We start from the raw sequence: 18,864 nt of genomic DNA on the forward strand, positions 1-18,864 counted from the left end.
AAGTGTAAGAACGGAAGTACGCACATTGGAACACACTGCTAGACTCTTGTGGGAGGTGACCACGCCCAGGGACAAGCCTGCAATGACTGCCTTTCACCGTCAGGCCCGTTTGCGCTGGTGTCGACAACACAGACAATGGAACCTGAGCATGTGGGGGAATGTCATGTTCAGTGATGAGTCCAGGTTCTGTCTGCCCCCAGAAAGTTGGAAAAATTGAGCTCCTCGCTCTGGTTTCACCTACATGTATGAAATTTGGCAGACAGATGTAACATGTGGAGACGCACAAAAATGCTTCTTGGAGGTATGCCCAAAACGCAACAGGGAGTCAGCCATTTTGAATTTAATTAATTAATTATTCATTTTTGCCCATTTCTAGCGTTTTATAGGCCGTGTACTTTAACACACTTCTCCTACAGATTTAATCGGATCGACTTGAAACTTGGTCAGGATCATCTTAAGACCTTAAGGATGAAAAGTTATTCAAATGGTGAGTTTTCACTGAACTACCGTGGCAGCCATTTTGAGCCATTTGCCATGAAACAGGAATTTGTTGTAACTCCACTGTACATAGTCCGATCTGCCCCAAATTTCTCAGGCATGATAAGGGTCCAGTCTTGATGTCATGTACATGTCCATATTGACTCACACGTATAGCGCCCCCTACTGGCAACAGGAAATGACATGTTTTCTATTTTAATGTACTCCTCCTAGCAGGCTGACCAGATCCACCTCAAACAAGGTCAGAAAAGCCTTAAGACCTTGATGATGCATTATTGTGAAGACTGTGAATCTTCATTGAACGGCGTTGCCCTGGCATGGCAGAAATTTGGCGTGATTTGCCATGAAACAGGAAGTTGTTGTAACTTCAGCATACTTTGTCAAATCTGCTCCAAATTTCTCAGCCATGATGGTGGTCCAGGCCTGAGGTCATTTTCATGTCAATATAGACTCATAGCCCCGCCCCAAGATGTTAGCCACGCCCTCTTTCAGAGCTCATGAACCATTTGTCCTACAGTGTGTTCCAATCCACGTACTTAAAGAAGTACACTTCAATGTAGTGCACTGTGTGCACTCTGTACTTACTTGAGCAGTGCGTGAATTTCAACGGGGTAGGGTCGTCTCAAATCGAATACTCTGCGGCGCGCTTACCGGAAATTACGATCGCAACATTTCCCCACGGCTCGCTACCCGCCAAAATATCTTCTTCTTCTTCAGGGTTTTACAGCAGCTGGCATCCTTTGTGGTGCACTGCTGCCTCCTTCAGGTTTTACCCGTCCACTACCCGCCAAAATATCTGCCTGCTTTGTTGATCAAGAATACACAGAAAATTAAAGCATGTGGAAATTACGTTTCCAACGTCGTCGCCCATGCCTACGATGTGTCCTCCTGTTGGCTGAAAATGCACCGGTATGTTTACGTATTGTATTGTTTTATTCTGTTATCTACGTAGCCCGTAGACATCTATAAGGTACGTTGTTTAGCACCCCAAAAACTCCTGCATCATCTGCCGCCATTTTCACATGTTTGAATAGTGGTCGTGGTCCCGCCCCTTCCGCTACGTAGCCAAGATGGCAACAATTGAGTATGAAAAGTGTCCAGCGTTCCACACTCAACGATTTGACCGTTTTGAGTACAACATCCGAATACTTTGAGTGCAATGCATTTTGCCATACTTTAGTGTGTATTTTGTGCACTCAAAATAGTAAGTGTAAGTACGGAAGTACGCGGATTGGAACACACTGCTAGACTCTTGTGGGAGGTGTCATTGAACTCAGCAGAGTTCCTGTTTCATTGGTATTGTTATCCCCGCCCCCTACACATTAACCACGCCCCCTTTCATAACTCATGAACCGTTTGTCATAGAGTCTTGTGGCAGGTGTCATTACATCATCAGAGTTCCGGATTCATTGTGCCTGGCCGCGTCAGTCGCCGTCCCGCCAATACCCCTGGCGCGCGGGAAGGTGCGAGGGCCCGTTCATCGCTGCTTGCAGCTTTAATTAGGGCCCGAGCACGAAAGTGCGAGGAAACCTATTGTTTTTCTAAGTATTATTATTAGGGTCCGGGCACAAAAGTGCCAAGACCCCAACGGTGTAGGAAACCTATTGTTTTTCTAAGTATTATTCTTTTTCTGCCGGGAGATCGCGTTTTTGGGACCTTAGCCATCCCCAAAAACTCACCAAAAGTGGAATATGCGTCAGAACTGGTGGGAAATTCAATATTCTGGAGTGATTGGGCTCGGGTGTCTCCAGGGGGCGAGATAGCGCCCCCTTAATGTAGGCACTTTTTCAGAGAAAGTTTCTTCGATCTTCACGAAATTCAAGTATGTCATAACTCACGCCCTCATACCTGGATGAAATATTTTTTAGATTTTTTCGGCAAACAGGAAGTCATTCATCGTGGACTTCCTGTGTTTTTTTTAAATTTACGATCACATGTTTGAGGACTTTAGGATGCACAAAAAACTCATGAAACTTTACACGCACATCCAAACTAATAATTATTTTGATTTAGTGGTGAAATTTTGCTTGGGCGTGGCATGTTGGCTCTCTAGCGCCCCCTTATGTCTTTTAGCCTTTGAACATGCCTTTGACGCCCTTGGTTTACTCGAAAACTCATGAAAGTTGGCAAAAAGATGGACACCTGTAAACTTTACATGAATGTACAGTTATTGGGTTCAGCATGTTTAGCCGGCTCTATAGCGCCCCCTAACGCGTGGAAGGCTATAGTTTGGTCAAAGTTGATCCTATATTCATGAAATTTGGTAGGTATATCCTGCTCAATATTTCAGACATATTCCTCATCGGGTTTCATTAGCTCCGCCCCGTTCATCGCTGCTTGCAGCTTTAATTAGGGCCCGAGCACCGACAACGTCGGGCCAGCGAAGGCCCTCTTGATACTGTAGCGTTTTTTATTAGGGCCCGAGCACCGACAACGTCGGACCAGCGAAGGCCCTATTGAAACGGTAGGAATTATTCTTCTTTTTTTTTTTCTTCTCCCAAATGAATCGCCTTTTTGACGACCTTAGCATGCCCCAAAAGTTGTTAGGGTTGGCACGCTTATCAGACGCGGTGAAAAATTTGATATTGTAAGGGTCTCGAGCTTTGCCGTTGCAAAATGACTCGCTAGTGCGCCTACACCTACATGTATGAAATTTGGCAGATAGATGTAACATGTGGAGACGTACAAAAAAGCCTATGGGACGTATGCCCAAAACTCAACAGGAAGTTGGCTATGATGTTGGATGTCACAGGGACTGTGATAAATGCAAATGCACATCCCACTGTTCTGATTGCATAACAGTTCAAGATTCAAGATTCAAGATTCAAGATGTTTATTGTCACGCCGGTTATACAAGTACAATCGTGTGAAATGCTTTTTTCTAGGAAGCTCCATTAAAAATAATAAATTATATTACATTATAAAAGGAAATACTTTGTACAAGGCATTTTAAGAACATAAACATATCAGGAAGTATGAATGTACACAGCGTCGGCGCTAGGGGCGGGCCATGGGGGTCCAGGCCCCAAAAAGGTCACTGTGCCACCTCAGCTGAATTCTCTCCTGACTAAAAACTAAACTGAAATAACAGCTAGGCTATAAGGAAAATTAAGTCATTCAGTTTGGTAATGGACTGCAATGCAAAATAAAGCACAAAACAGTGATAGTTTTGCATGTAGGAAACAACTAGGACATGTACTTGGGCTTGATTACATTGTTTTCTATTGGAGGGTCCTAACTGGCTGCGAGCAACATGGTGCTGCACAGCGCGGCGTGACGTTTTGTCTGAAAGTCTATCGGATACCTTGTTCCTATTTTTTCCTGTCACTCATATTGAGAGGAACGGCTGATTAGTTTAGATAAAATGAGCCGAGAAAACCGGGTCAGTTGTCCTGGATGTAAATGAAAATATTAACTTGATTACTGACACTTTCAGCACAGGCATTGACCTCGCAGTTATATGCGTAGCGTTCAATAGTGAAACTTTATTACGAGCTACCTGTCAAAAAATATAACAGCCACCTCACTAATGGTTCAAATAAAACACGAACACACAGTGCAAAGATACAACTATGGAAACTCTGGGAAATATGAGCCGTCACTACAATATTTCAGTAAGAAGCCTCGTTTTGATCCGCTCCGTTTGCGTGTTTTTTTTGTTTTTTTGTTTTTTTTAATCTAGCTGAATAGAAAAAAATGAGAGAAAGTAGACCTACAGACCTGGTGCATTAAAGCACAATTAGGACCAAGAGAGTAAAAAGCATCCTGTGCTCCTCTCACATCTTACTTTTTCTACCTGTTTGGATTATTCTGTTCAGTATTGTGGAATAAAACAATGGACTAATGTTACACTACAGCAGGCTGAGCAGGGACAACAACTGGTGAGTGAACTAATAATGATAATGATATTGATAATAATAATAATAAAAATGATAATGATAATGATAATGATAATGATAATAATAATAATAACAATAATCATAATAGTAATAATGATAATGATGATAATAATCTCTCCGGGAACCATCACCTTAACGTGGTGGAGAGGTTTGTGTGTCCCTATGACCCTGAGGGCTGTGTTGTCTGGAGCCTCGTGCTCCTGGTAGGGTCTCCCATGGCAAATTGGTCTTAGGTGAGGGGCCGGACTAAGAATGGTTCACAAAAAACCCAATGACGACACGAGGCAGAGGAGGAGTTACCCGGCCCGGAGGAAGCCCGGGGCCCACGTCTGGAGCCAGGCCCAGACGGAGGGCCCGTCAACGAGCGTCTGGTGGCCGGGCTTGCCACGGAGCCCGGCCGGGGATACCCCGAAAAAGGAACGTGGCACCCCCCTCCTCTCCATCCTGTGGGCTCACCACCTGCGGGAAAAACCGCTTGGGTCGGGTGCGCTGCCACACGGGTGGCAGTGAAGGCCAGGGACCTCGACGGACTGGACCCGGGCGGCAGAGGCTGGCTCTGGGGACGTGGAACGTCACCTCTCTGTGGGGGAAGGAGCCGGAGCTTGTGTGGGAGGTGGAGCGCTATCAGTTGGATCTGGTAGGGCTTACCTCTACGCACAGCCTCGGTTCTGGAACCGTACTCTTGGATAGGGGTTGGACTCTATTCTTCTCTGGAGTTGCCCATGATGTGAGGCGCCGGGCGGGTGTGGGGATACTCACAAATCCCCGGCTGAGTGCCGCTACGTTGGAGTTTACCCCGGTGGACGAGAGGGTCGCCTCCCTACGCCTTCGGGTTATGGGGGGGAAAACTCTGACTGTTGTTTGTGCGTATGCACCAAACAGCAGTTCGGACTATTCGGCCTTCTTGGAGACCCTGAATGGAGTCCTGTATGGGGCTCCAGTAGGGGACTCCATAGTTCTCCTGGGAGACTTCAACGCGCACGTGGGCAACGATGGAGACACCTGGAGTGGCGTGATTGGGAGGAACGGCCTCCCTGATCTAAACCCGAGTGGTCGTTTGTTGTTGGACTTCTGTGCTAGTCATGGATTGTCCATAACGAACACCATGTTCGAACATAAGGATGCTCATAAGCGTACGTGGTACCAGAGCACCCTAGGCCGAAGGTCGATGATCGATTTTGTAATCGTATCATCTGATCTGAGGCCGCATGTTTTGGACACTCGGGTGAAGAGAGGGGCGGAGCTGTCAACTGATCACCATCTGGTGGTGAGTTGGGTCAGAGGGTGGGGGAAGACTCTGGACAGACCTGGTAAGCCCAAACGCGTAGTGAGGGTGAACTGGGAACGTCTGGAGGAGGCCCCTGTCCGAGAGATCTTCAACTCACACCTCCGGCGGAGCTTTTCTGGCATCCCTGTGGAGGTTGGGGGCATTGAACCCGAGTGGACGATGTTCAAAGCTTCCATTGCTGAAGCTGCGGCGGTGAGCTGTGGTTTTAAGGTCTTAGGTGCCTCAAGGGGCGGCAACCCTCGAACACCGTGGTGGACACCGGTGGTCAGGGAAGCCGTCCGACTGAAGAAGGAGGCCTTCCGGGATATGTTATCTCGGAGGTCTCCGGAGGCAGTTGCAGGGTACCGACGGGCCCGAAGAGCAGCAGCCACTGCCGTGACGGAGGCAAAGCAGCGGGTGTGGGAGGAGTTCGGAGCAGCCATGGAGAAGGACTTTCGGTCGGCACCAAAGTGCTTCTGGAAAACCATCCGGCACCTTAGGAGGGGGAAACGGGGAACCATCCAAGCTGTGTACAGTAAGGATGGGACACTGTTGACCTCAACTGAGGAGGTAATCGGGCGGTGGAAGGAGCACTTTGAGGAACTTCTGAATCCGACCAATACGCCCTCTATGGTAGAGGCAGAGCTGGAAGCTGATGGGGGACCATCATCAATTACCCTGGTGGAAGTCACTGAGGTAGTCAAACAACTCCACAGTGGCAAAGCCCCGGGGGTTGATGAGATCCACCCAGAAATGCTGAAGGCTCTGGGTGGGGAGGGGCTGTCTTGGATGACACGTCTCTTCAACACCGCGTGGAAGTCGGTGACAGTGCCTAAGGAGTGGCAGACCGGGGTGGTGGTTCCCCTTTTCAAAAAGGGGGACCAGAGAGTGTGTGCCAATTACAGGGGTATCACGCTGCTCAGCCTCCCTGGTAAAGTCTACTCCAAGGTGCTGGAAAGGAGGGTTCGGCCGATAGTCGAACCTCGGATCGAAGAGGAACAATGCGGATTCCGTCCTGGCCGTGGAACAACGGACCAGCTCTTCACTCTCGCAAGGATCCTGGAGGGGGCCTGGGAGTATGCCCATCCAGTCTACATGTGTTTTGTAGACTTGGAGAAGGCATATGACCGGGTCCCCCGGGAGATACTGTGGGGGGTGCTGCGGGAGTATGGGGTGAGGGGGGCACTTCTCAGGGCCATCCAATCCCTGTACGCCCAAAGCGAGAGCTGTGTTCGGATCCTCGGCAGTAAGTCGGACTCGTTTCCGGTGGGGGTTGGCCTCCGCCAGGGCTGCGCTTTGTCACCAATCCTGTTCGTGATATTCATGGACAGGATATCGAGGCGTAGTCGGGTGGAGGAGGGTTTGCAGTTCGGTGTGCTGAGGATCTCATCGCTGCTTTTTGCAGATGATGTGGTCCTGTTGGCATCATCGGTCTGCGACCTCCAGCACTCACTGGATCGGTTCGCAGCCGAGTGTGACGCAGTCGGGATGAGAATCAGCACCTCTAAATCTGAGGCCATGGTTCTCAGCAGGAAACCGGTGGATTGCCTACTCCGGGTAGGGAATGAGTCCTTACCCCAAGTGAAGGAGTTTAAGTATCTCGGGGTCTTGTTCACGAGTGAGGGGACGATGGAACGTGAGATTGGTCGGAGAATCGGAGCAGCAGGGGCGGTATTGCATTCGCTTTACCGCACCGTTGTGACGAAAAGAGAGCTGAGCCGGAAGGCAAAGCTCTCGATCTACCGTTCAATCTTCGTTCCTACTCTCACCTATGGTCATGAGTGTTGGGTCATGACTGAAAGAACGAGGTCGCGGGTGCAAGCGGCCGAAATGGGTTTCCTCAGGAGGGTGGCTGGCGTCTCCCTTAGAGATAGGGTAAGAAGCTCAGTCATCCGTGAGGGACTCGGAGTAGAGTCCTTGCTCCTTTGCGTCGAAAGGAGCCAGTTGAGGTGGTTCGGGCATCTAGCACGGATGCCTCCTGGGCGCCTCCCTTGGGAGGTGTTCCAGGCACGACCAGCTGGGAGGAGACCACGGGGAAGACCCAGGACTAGGTGGAGAGATTATATCTCTACTCTGGCCTGGGAACGCCTCGGGATCCCCCAGTCAGAGCTGGTTAATGTGGCCCGGGAAAGGGAAGTTTGGGGTCCCCTGCTGGAGCTGTTGCCCCCGCGACCCGATCCCGGATAAGCGGTTGAAGATGGATGGATGGATGGATGATAATAATAATAATAATAATAATAATAATAATAATAATGATAATAATAATAATAATAATAATAATAATAATAATAATAATAATAATAATAATGAATAACAACAACAACAATAATAATAATAAAGTGTAAGAAAATATAAGATTCTCAAAAACACTGCATCTATTTTTAATTAATAGTTTACATGCAATGATTAAGTCAGTCAATACTTAATTTCACCTGTGTGCCCTCTCAAAGTAGTGCTATGATGTTGGATGTCACAGGGACTGTGATAAATGTAAATGCACATCCCAGTGTTCTGATTGCATACAAAAAGTAAACTTTTTTTACTCAGATTTTATGCATATGGTGGTGTTTCTTTATACTATTGACAGTTTTCCTAAAATTAGATTTTAAAAATTGCAATATATCGCCTTGCTTACTGTATCACAATATATTGCAATATATTGAATTGTAACCGCTGTATCATGATACATATCGATTCGCCAGATTCTTGACAATATACAGCCCTAATAATAATGTCATTTACACGCAGCAAGCTAAAACCAATACAGTCTAATACAACATACCTGCATCAAATCCTACCTCCATGAAGGTTATAATGTCCAGTGTATAATACACTGACAGGTGTTTCTATTAATTTGTCCAGCCCATGTATATCAGTGATGGTAGGATAAATAACAGAAACTTCTTTCAGTATAACACTACAGTGCAATTTAACAGCACCACAAACTACAGCCTCCAAAATGATCATGAAGTTGAATCATCTCCTCTCTAAAGTTATATTATAATATTATAATCTTCATGAAGGTAGGATTTATTACAGGACTTTAGTATGAGACTGCATTAGTTTAGTTAGGTGTACCAATAAAACTGGCATATATAGATGTACTATATATACAGATGAGCTTTAATGACATGTGACACATCATCTGGGTATAATTGATAATCCACATGTGATTATTATTATTACAAGGAGTGATCACACAATACCCATGGGAATAAAGATTATATTATTAGTACAGCATTAAATGTAAATATATTCTTAGGCAGTGCTGTGTTAGACTTGTGTATACTTTTGAGCTAATAAATCAAGAGCAAACAAGAAAAAACACACGGATACCTTATCACCAAAGAGATAGTAAACTATTTTTTACTCTTCTGTATCTTCTCAGTATCTCGTGTTGTATGCTAATATTTGTTCTATAACATGCAGTGGTGGAAGAAGTACTTGGATCTTTTACTTAGGTAAAAGTACCAATTGCAAGTAAAAGTCATTCATTTAAATATAATCTATATATAATTATATTATTTAATATATCAGTAGTTTTGTTCAGTGGTTCCTAACCCCCTGGGGTCAGACCCCACAGGGTCACAAAATAAATCTGAGGGGTTGTGAGATGATTAATTGGGTACAAAAAAAAAAAAAAAAGTGAAAAATTTGGAGGGCCAAACTAGAGCAGCCACTGGTTTAATTATTAACAAATTATATTTTATAAACTGATCATATGTTGTTGTTTTTTTGTAACTACTAACTATATCTGTCAAATAAATGTAGTGGAGTAAAAAGTACAATATTTCCCTTTGAAATGTAGTCAAGTATAAAGTAGCATAAAATAGAAATACTCAAGTAAAGAACACATACCTCAAAACTGTCCTTAAGTGCAGTACTTGAGTAAAAGTACTTAGTTGCTTTCCACCACTGATAACATGATTTGTTCCTGCAGGTGCTGAAAGTCAAACCAGTCGAAACCAGCCGAAAGAAGCACTGACATGGCCCCGGTTAGAAAATGATCACCTAATCACAATATAGAAAATTAGACTATTTTTTTTTTTTTTGCTGTTCTAGTTTTCTATTATAGCAATTATATGTCATTATGCAACTTGTATAGTGTGTGTCCCATAGTATTATTGTATGTAGCATTTCATTGAATGTAAATGTTTTCAAGTCAAGTCAGTTTTATTTACAGTATATAGTCCAACACCAGTCTTCTCTTATCTTTGTTTAGCCCAGAGAGTCTGGTCACTGTCTGCAGTCTGTTGCCAAACAATCTGTTACAAAGTCAAACATATTTTCTGTCTGATCTAATCCAACTATGATAAGAAGCCAAAGCCCGGGGACTTGATTGAGATCTTCCGCGGCACCTATCAGCACTGGGCTGTGTATGTTGGCGATGGCTACATTGTCCACTTGACATCATCCTGTGAGTCACACACACACACACGCACGCACGCACGCACACACACACACACACACACACACACACACACACACACACACACACACACACACACACACACACACACTGCCTAAACCAGTGGTTCCCAAACTTTTACACATCAGGGACCCCTAAACTGACACAAATTAGACCCCCATTTGATAGATTTAGTCCCGGGGTCCCCATCTGATAGGATTTTTTCTTTCAGATGTTTGATTACAGAAAGTGTATTAAACCAATGACCAAAATAGTCATTCATTCTGTCATTGTGTTACTTATGGATGGACTTGTAGTGAACGGACTCCACTTTGAAAACCACTGCTCTAGACTGCTACTCCCAAATACTAACCCGTCTCAGTCTGGAACAAAAAACAGCCCAGTTTCACTGTCACATGAAGTTTTTGGTTTGGTTGAACTGATTCATAATTCATAAACCATCAAATATGCTGCAATATTTAGAGCACAAACCCACACAAGTAACGTCTGTTTCTCCCTAGCTGATGTGCCGGGTGCCGGCGCCAACAGTCTGAGGTCTGTTACGACGAAGAAGGCCATAGTGAAGAAAGAGAAGCTTAGGGACGTGGTGGGAACCGACCGGTGGAAAATCAGCAACAGCCTGGACATGAAGCACAAGCCCCGCTCGGTTGAAGTCATTGTGAGGGAGGCCTTAGCCAAGGTGGGCAAGAAGCTGCATTATGACGTCCTCAAGGCGAACTGTGAGCACTTTGCAAACGAGCTGCGCTACGGAAAAGCTGCGTCCTGGCAGGTAGGTGGAGAAATACCTATGTTAGACAAAACATAAATACATTAAAGGAGTAAAAATGTTTGTGCTAGTGAGATTAAAACATAAAAAATCATAAAGATATATCACCAAAAAAATAAGTAGGGTTGCACCGATCCAACTTTTTCAGTCCCGATACTGATAGCGATACCTGGACTTTGAGTTTTAGTCCGATACTGAGTACCGATCCAATACGAGTATCTAATCAATAAGCTGTATGCCTCACTGTGTGGAAGTGAGGGGGATCATTCTTTTATGAGTAAGGCAACATCAGATTTGACTTAAACATTGCTTTCTTAACTTTGTAAACCTAATTGTAACCAAATAAATACATACAGTAGATATAAATTTACTAAATTGTTATTTATTATTAAAATAATAAATCACCAGAAACACCAGAAACTTAGTTAAAAAATCTTCAAAATTAACAGGAATTATTTACATTAATTACAATTCAAGTGTAAACCTCTTTAATGCAGCAACAAATCAGACAAAACTAAAACAGGAAATAAAATTCCAGTATATAATGTATATGTTGCACCCTTAAAGAGATATGACTCCGTCTTCCTTTTGGCAACTTTTATTCTTCCCAGTTCTGTTGAAGTTATCTTTTACACGAAGCAATCAGAACCGCTCGCACACATACGAAAACAACAAGCACGTTTTCTAATCGCTAATGCGCTGACTGATGACATCACATCACTCTGAACTTTGACCTTGTGATAATAACATGAATCAGATAATAGTGTAGTGTATATTTAGTTTTAGATAACTTAATTCTATTCTAGGTCAATAAAATGTAAATTATAAAATATTTCTAGGTCGCAACATATATAGTAGAAGTGTATAGAATAGATCAGCCCCATTGACACCGATATCAGATCCAGCTATATGAGTCAGTATCCAATCCGGTATCGGTATCGGTGCATCCCTAAAAATAAGACAATAGAAAATGTACTCATATGAACAAGCAATTTATATTTTTTCAGAAAGCAGGCATGGTAAAAAGTTATTATTAGTAAGTCAGTTATAATGGATTTCTATATAGAGTTAAAAAAGAAGTATTAATACATCCATGAAAACCTCTCAAACCTCTTCAACAGCAGAATCTACATTTCTGCTGTCCATTACATTTTAATAGAGAAAGGAATATATGCTGGAATAATGTCCTGATATGTGAGTGATACATTTTCTAGAGTTGTGGAAAGTTTGAATGGAGTCTTGAATGTGAAACAAACTAAAAGGTGTCTGTTTGTTTCCCTCTGCAGGTGGTTAAGGTCGGATTAATCACCATAGTGGCCGGTGTGGCAGCACCGGCCGCTCTTGGGGGTGCCGTGGTTATGGTGGGGTTAGGGTTGGTGTTTGGAGGATTGTTTTCCAAAAGAAAATAAGAACACAGAGTGATTGATGTCCTGACTCATCCCGCCTGTTCAGGGACTTGATGAACGGATCACCAGCGAAGCCTAACTGGTAGACTCATCGAGTCACTCACAGAACACCAATTTACACCTGTAGTGGCTATCTTTAGTCTTCATACGTCTATCTTCGTCTTAACTTACTTTCTGTCAATAACCACACTTCAAGAACGACATCACAATGTTTTACGCGTTGAGTCGGCCCGGTAGCAACGCCAACGGCAACGGTAATGGTAAAACAACCGTGTTGCTCCGCCGGTAACTCGTTTATTTACAACTGAACCTTTTCACAATAAAAGTCATTTCACAATAAAAGTTTACTTCCTGTCCCTAAGTGACATGTGTACGGAAGCCGCACAGGATGAAACTCAAATTCACAGTGGTAAACATACAGGAAGGAACCACACCATATATAGTCACAATATTCTCTCATATTTAACTGAAATATATTTCTCAGTGAACTTCAGCAAATAATATTATCAAAACAATAAACATAAACTTTGCACTAGTAAATGGCGCTTACAACATCTGTGATTTAGATAGAAATTTGGCTTTGCCACATAATGTAAAATGTACTACGGCCTAGTGTTTATTGTAAAAGTACCTTGATGAACTGTGGGTCCTGGGCTGAAAGGAGACATGTGGCCTAAACTAATTGATCACTCAATGACATGTCATCTCTAATGAATACTTTGTCTTCCTCTGACATTTAATTGTTTTGAATAAAGAATAATTTGTGTGATTCTTGATTCACTGGTTACACTTATTTCCCTCGATCAGTTTTGTTCATTTGAATCTCTAAGCATTTTATTAGAAGCAGCATACAGTATTTTATCAATATTACTGTGTTGTAGAGACAAGCCACCTAATTTAACTCCTAAATACTCAGAACTCTTGTCGTTTAAAAAAAAACAAACACTTACCACTTGTGTTTGCAGCCTGTCCCAGGCCATCTCTGCAGCTTTTGCTGATTTTACTGAATCTTTGGCTTGTTTCCAGTCCATGAGCTTTGTTTTCATTGTCCCGTCAACTGTATCATGACGGGGATTTTCAAGTGTTGCAGCTCGTCTCACAATATTTGCAGTGGTGGCGTTATTGTGGATGCGTTTCCATATACTAGATGCAAGCAAAATATGGCACTCACAATGAAAACACATTTTATTGTACCATAAATTAGATAAGCATATTGTTACGTATGGCCGGGTTATCTCTACAGAGGCCTGCATCGGCTATTTATTGTTGTGTTTTGGAGGTGATTTTTTTTCTCAGTTACCTCTAGTTAAATCTATGTAGATCATTTTGGTTTTATTTGTCCAGGCTTTTAGATATCAGTCTCTGGCATTCCTGTCTGCACCTCAATATAAATCAATGAAATTTCAGCATTTTGAAAAAAAGCATCAACAGCGATCTCTCCAGAATCAGTGCCCAATTATACAATGAAGGTGAAAAGATGATGAGGATAAGTATTTCTATAATTCCCATGGTTATATCATTGAGGTCTGTTGACATTTTCACTTCTGTTGTATTGTGGTGGAGGCAGAAATCTCAGAGACGATATCCCTCCCATCCTCCTGACGACAACTCAATACATTCTTGGCTCATACATCTGCTGAGGAGGACGATGACTACTGCCTTTTCATTTAAAGAAGAAACATACATTTATTTTACTTATATTTATTTTTAGAACAGCTCACATGCTACATGATTTGGATTCTCAGTAAACGGTTGCATCCAGTCTTCTTCAGTCCACCTGAACTAAACACAGCTTAGTTCCTTGACACCCCACACCAGGACATTAGCTCCAATGGTGACGGCTGCTGATTGTGTCTATAAGTGACACCTAACAATACCATACCCAACACAGACTGGAGTCATAGAGGTTACACTGAAAGGTTGGATGAAAACAGAATTTGCAGGTGGGAAGATATTTCAGGTTGAAATGTTCTGTTGGATGTAATCCTGCAGAGCAGACCGGTTTTATTAAATAAAAGGCACAAATAAAAGAGTAAGAGGAACTTTCTTTTAGGGACCTCCTTTACCCTGACCGCACCAAATACCGTCAAAAATGACTGATGGGTAAATCTTTACTTCCTCAGATGATCCCAAAAGGTTTTTAGTGAGATCTGCATAAAAGATTTCAAAATAAAACTCATTTGATTTCCCTCCACCACAGCACTACTAGGACACACAGGAAAAAGGCATGTAAACACATAAATTGATTTTCCTTTGAAACCAGTTTAACTACTTATTTCCATCGTGTGTCTGCAGTGCATGTGACACATTAACAGATCTGGAACCAGTCAAATGCGTCACCCGTCGGGCCAGTTCAGTACGGTAAAATACAGTGTTGAATGTGCAAAGTGAACTCTGTGCCATGAATCCTTTTGTTAAGCCACACAAATACACAAGTGCATGCATGGATTGATTTTAAGTCTGAACATTCAGTACAATAATACATGTTTGATTCTGAAATATTGTTATATACTGTATATTTCTTGATTTTAAAAAAAGTGTCCTTTCTTCATGTCATTTTAAGACTAGATGCACCATTTATATACATTTACTTTACAACTTTATGAGTTATGTCTTTAAAAAAACAAAGAGGGGGACATTTTTGTGTGATCAACTGGAGCTGCAGGGAGTTCCGCTCTGTGCTGCTTTTCTGTCTCTTGTGTTTGTTTCAGCTCTGCCATCCACAGTAATGCATTCATAAAGCACTGGGTTGTTGCTTCTTCACCCGTCTGTCAGTTCCTGAATGAAGAAAGACGGAGAATCCCAAAGCTGAGAGTCATTTACTGACCGACAGTAACTGTTCACACTTCTTGGTCCTTAGTTTGTGGAATGTCCGGCCTCCATCTACTGATCTGTGTCCAGTCACTGTGGTCCGTGTTCCTGCATCCCCACCCTCAAATCTTTCTCTGCATCCCCGTCAGTCCAGCTTGCGTGCGCCCAGTTTGAGAGGACCTTTAGCAGCTTTGCGCTCCGCCCGTTTCGCCTCCAGCTCTTTCCTCCTCTCCTCCCGTTTCTTCTTGGACAGCTCGGCCTTGCTGAGACCTGGTGGACGATAAAGACAGCTGGTTCAATGCACGGGCGTACAGATCGTTAGTTAATGGTCATCTAACAAGAATATTTGAGCATTAGTGTGAATACAGAAGAAGTTCAAGTGAAGATTTTCAGACTGAGAACCAGAGGTGTGACCAAGTCAATGTTTTGCAAGCCACAAGTAAGTCTCAAGTCTTTGCCCTTAAGTCCAAACTTGTGCACAGCACAGGACATCCAGAGCTGGAGCAGCTCGTTGAGGCTGGAGGAGTGGAGGGCCACCCGGCGGCCGGCGTGCTTGCTGCTCAGCTGACCCAACAAGTCCACAGCCCAGGTGGACACTAGAGGGGCCCAGGCCCGGGGGTTGAGACGGATGAACTCTGACAGCACGCCGTGAACCTCCTACAGACAAACAGAAATACATTAAGACCATTTTCCGGGGAATTTCGCAATGATTATTATATTTTTATGAATGCAGGAAAACATTTAAGATAGCGAGAAATTAGGCAGGGTCTGGATTTCTTACTCTAGTGTGCCTATAAAACCAATTTAATGTTCTAATCTTTATAAATCTTTCAATATTTTGAAGATATGGTACGAGTTTTACAAGAAGTTCCATGTGTGTCCTCTTGTCATCGCACCTGTATGGTGTCCTCCATGTTGGAGCTGACCCCGGAGCTGGCATCGTTCTCCGTCTCCAGGTTGTGCAGGAAGGCGGAGACGTGCTCATTGTACACGCCCCTCAGGTGCTCCAGCACCGCCCCTCGACAGGCCGGGACCGAGCGCAGCAGGCGCACAGCACAGCGGGCGTGTTCCCGGACACTGAGCTTCCGGCCCTGAACCGTGTCAACGCCACTGATGAAGGACTTGATCTCCTGGGAGAGTTCCTGGGCGCTAGAGGGGAAGAGTGGACACGATGAAATGAGGGGCAGAGTGGGAAGTTTAGCATCGACAAGCAGAAAATGACGAGGAAAAAGAGGTGTGTGTCTAGTGTCTGTCTATGTGTGTGAGAAGAGAAGGTTCTTTCAGACATAAAGATCCATTTATACATCACTAATAAGAAAGAGAACAACATATTTTAGGGCTGCGACTAACAATACTTTTCATTATCGATTACCATTTTGATTGACTAATCGTTGGAGCTCTGATAAATATTTTTTTAAAAAGGTCAATTGTCTTAAAATATAACAATTAATTAGGCTAATTGATCAACAGAAAATGAATCCTCCACAATTTATTAATCGTTTAAATCATTTTTCAAGCAAAAACGACAAAGCACATGTTGTATCCAACTTGTCAAATATCAGAATTTACTGCTTTTCTGTTTCATATCTTTGTAAACGGAATATGTTTTAGTTCTGAGTCAGACAAATCAAGCAATTTAAGGTTGTCACTTGTTGTGGTCGACATTCTTCACTATTTTCTGACATCTGATACACTAAATGATTGATTAACGCACAAGAATAATCAACAGAAAAGGGCAGTAACTTAAAATAATTGTTCTCAATGTATCGATTAATCGCTTAGTCCAAAGAAATCTCTTTAAGGTGTTTTTGTGTTTAGTTTACTATCACATAAGACAAAGAAACACAGCAAATCCTGATTATTAAGAAGATGTAACTTGATTATGTTGCCATTTTTCCATGATTTTTTAAAAAAAACATTAAAAAAAGAAAAAAGTTAGATTAATTTTCTGTCAATCAACTAATAGATTCATCAAAATAAGGAAATAAATAAAGGAAATACTCCTTAGTTGCATTGCAGCCCCAAAATATATTCCATTTAAATCTTGTACAAAATAGGGAAAATACAAGAAATCCTCATAATTAAGAAGATGTAACTTAATAATGTTACCATTTTTCCATTTAAAAAAAAAAAACAAAAACAATACAATCATCAAAAACTTTTCCGTCAATCAACTAATAGATTAATCGATTTATCCACTCAACAAAAACATTAATAATGGAAATAATCCTTAGTTGCATTGCAGCCCCAAAATATATTCCATTTAAATCTTGTACAAAATAAAAATACCCAACAATTGCTGGTTACTGATCTACAAATATTAGCTTTGCTCCAACTGATATAATCTTAAATTATTTTTAGGTGTTGGTCATGACAAACAACCACAGTAAAACAACAGCTTGTCATGTGTATATATGTCTTTTTACTTTTCATAGAGCTATATGAATAATCGTGTGTCTCTCTCTCTCTCTCTGTGTGTGTGTGTGTGTGTTTTCAATTTATTAAAATATATTTTGATAAAATAACTACTATTACTGGTATTTTTCATTGTAATTCTTCTTCTTATTCTTCTTCTTATTATTATTATTATGGGTTTTTTTCCTAATCAAATACTAGCTTTGTTCCAACTGATATAATTATAAAGAATGTTTAGGTGTTGGTCAGAACAAACAACCACAGTAAAACAATACAGCTTGTCATGTTTATATATGTCTCTTATAACTTTAAAGGGACTATTTGTAACTTTCAGAAATGCTTCTTAACAGCGACACCTGTGGCCGTGAAATCAACGAAAGTCAGCGTCGGGCTCGTGCTTGCTCGCTCTCAATATACGTGAACGAGCATCACTCAAAACAGTGAGGCGACACAAGTCAGCTAAAACCACAATATCACTCTATATTTCACCTGCTTGGCAGTAATGTTAGCTGACCAGACGAAGGTCTCTCCATGAACATGATTTAGATCTGATCCTGGTGTTGGCTTTTCCTGCCTAAGTGCAGGCTGAGGCCGCGGAGCTCTCCAGCGTGTCTCCTCTGCTCTCTCCGCCCGCAGCCGGAGAGAGCAGAGGAGACACCGGCACCCGGTCGGTAACGAGAAGACAACTTAAATCTCTGTAGAGGTCCGTCACTTCACAAGACACGGAAAATCTCTGTTGGTCTGGAGGAGCTGCAGCAGTTATTTCTGCATAAACGTCCCCTGTACATTCACTAGATATTCTCAGAGCTAAACTAACTCTTCTGCAGTGTGTAGTGAACGCGCGTTCACGTCTAGAGGTGGAGCGAGCTGAGCTGTCTGAGTGAAGACGAGCAGGCAGAGGAGGAGGGTACAGCGGCTACACGCGAACGCGCATATGCGAGCGCGTATGTGTGACGACTCGCTACATTTATGCGCGTACAAAGTTACAAATAGTCCCTTTAACAAAATGTGTGCTTGTGCACCTATGTGAGACAGAGCACTACAGGCACTTGCCAATTTTTAATGCGAAAATGTTAACGGGAATTTAATCCTGAAGTTTACCTTGATTCTTAAAGCTACAGTGGGTAGAAATGGAGCAAATAGGATTAAAAAAAGTTATTTTTATAAAACAGTCACAATATCCTGACAGTAGTGCATGAGACAGGTAATCTGAAAAAAATCATGTGCCTCTGTGTCCTCCGGTGCTCCTAATGGTATCTGCAAGATTTCACAGACTGGAGGAAAACAACCAATCAGAGCTGAGCTGGAGCCTTGCCGTCTCAGAGCAGCTGTCAATCACTCGCAAACTCTGATCAAGCAGTCAAACTAGGCAG

At 42.8% G+C, this 18,864-nt stretch overlaps 1 protein-coding gene across 1 annotated transcript in view; it reads left to right on the plus strand.

The window, feature by feature from the left end:
* Positions 1-18,864, plus strand: part of LOC119494142 (phospholipase A and acyltransferase 3-like) — a 50,063-nt gene that overhangs the window by 23,705 nt on the left and 7,494 nt on the right. The window contains exon 2 of the mRNA XM_037779770.1: positions 9,605-9,659. Within this exon, the coding sequence (XP_037635698.1) occupies positions 9,651-9,659 (9 nt within the window). The 5' untranslated portion in view covers positions 9,605-9,650. The remainder of the gene's footprint in view (positions 1-9,604; positions 9,660-18,864) is intronic.

The sequence above is a fragment of the Sebastes umbrosus genome, chromosome 9, assembly GCF_015220745.1.
Source record: "Sebastes umbrosus isolate fSebUmb1 chromosome 9, fSebUmb1.pri, whole genome shotgun sequence".
Classification (NCBI taxonomy): Eukaryota; Metazoa; Chordata; class Actinopteri; order Perciformes; family Sebastidae; genus Sebastes; species Sebastes umbrosus.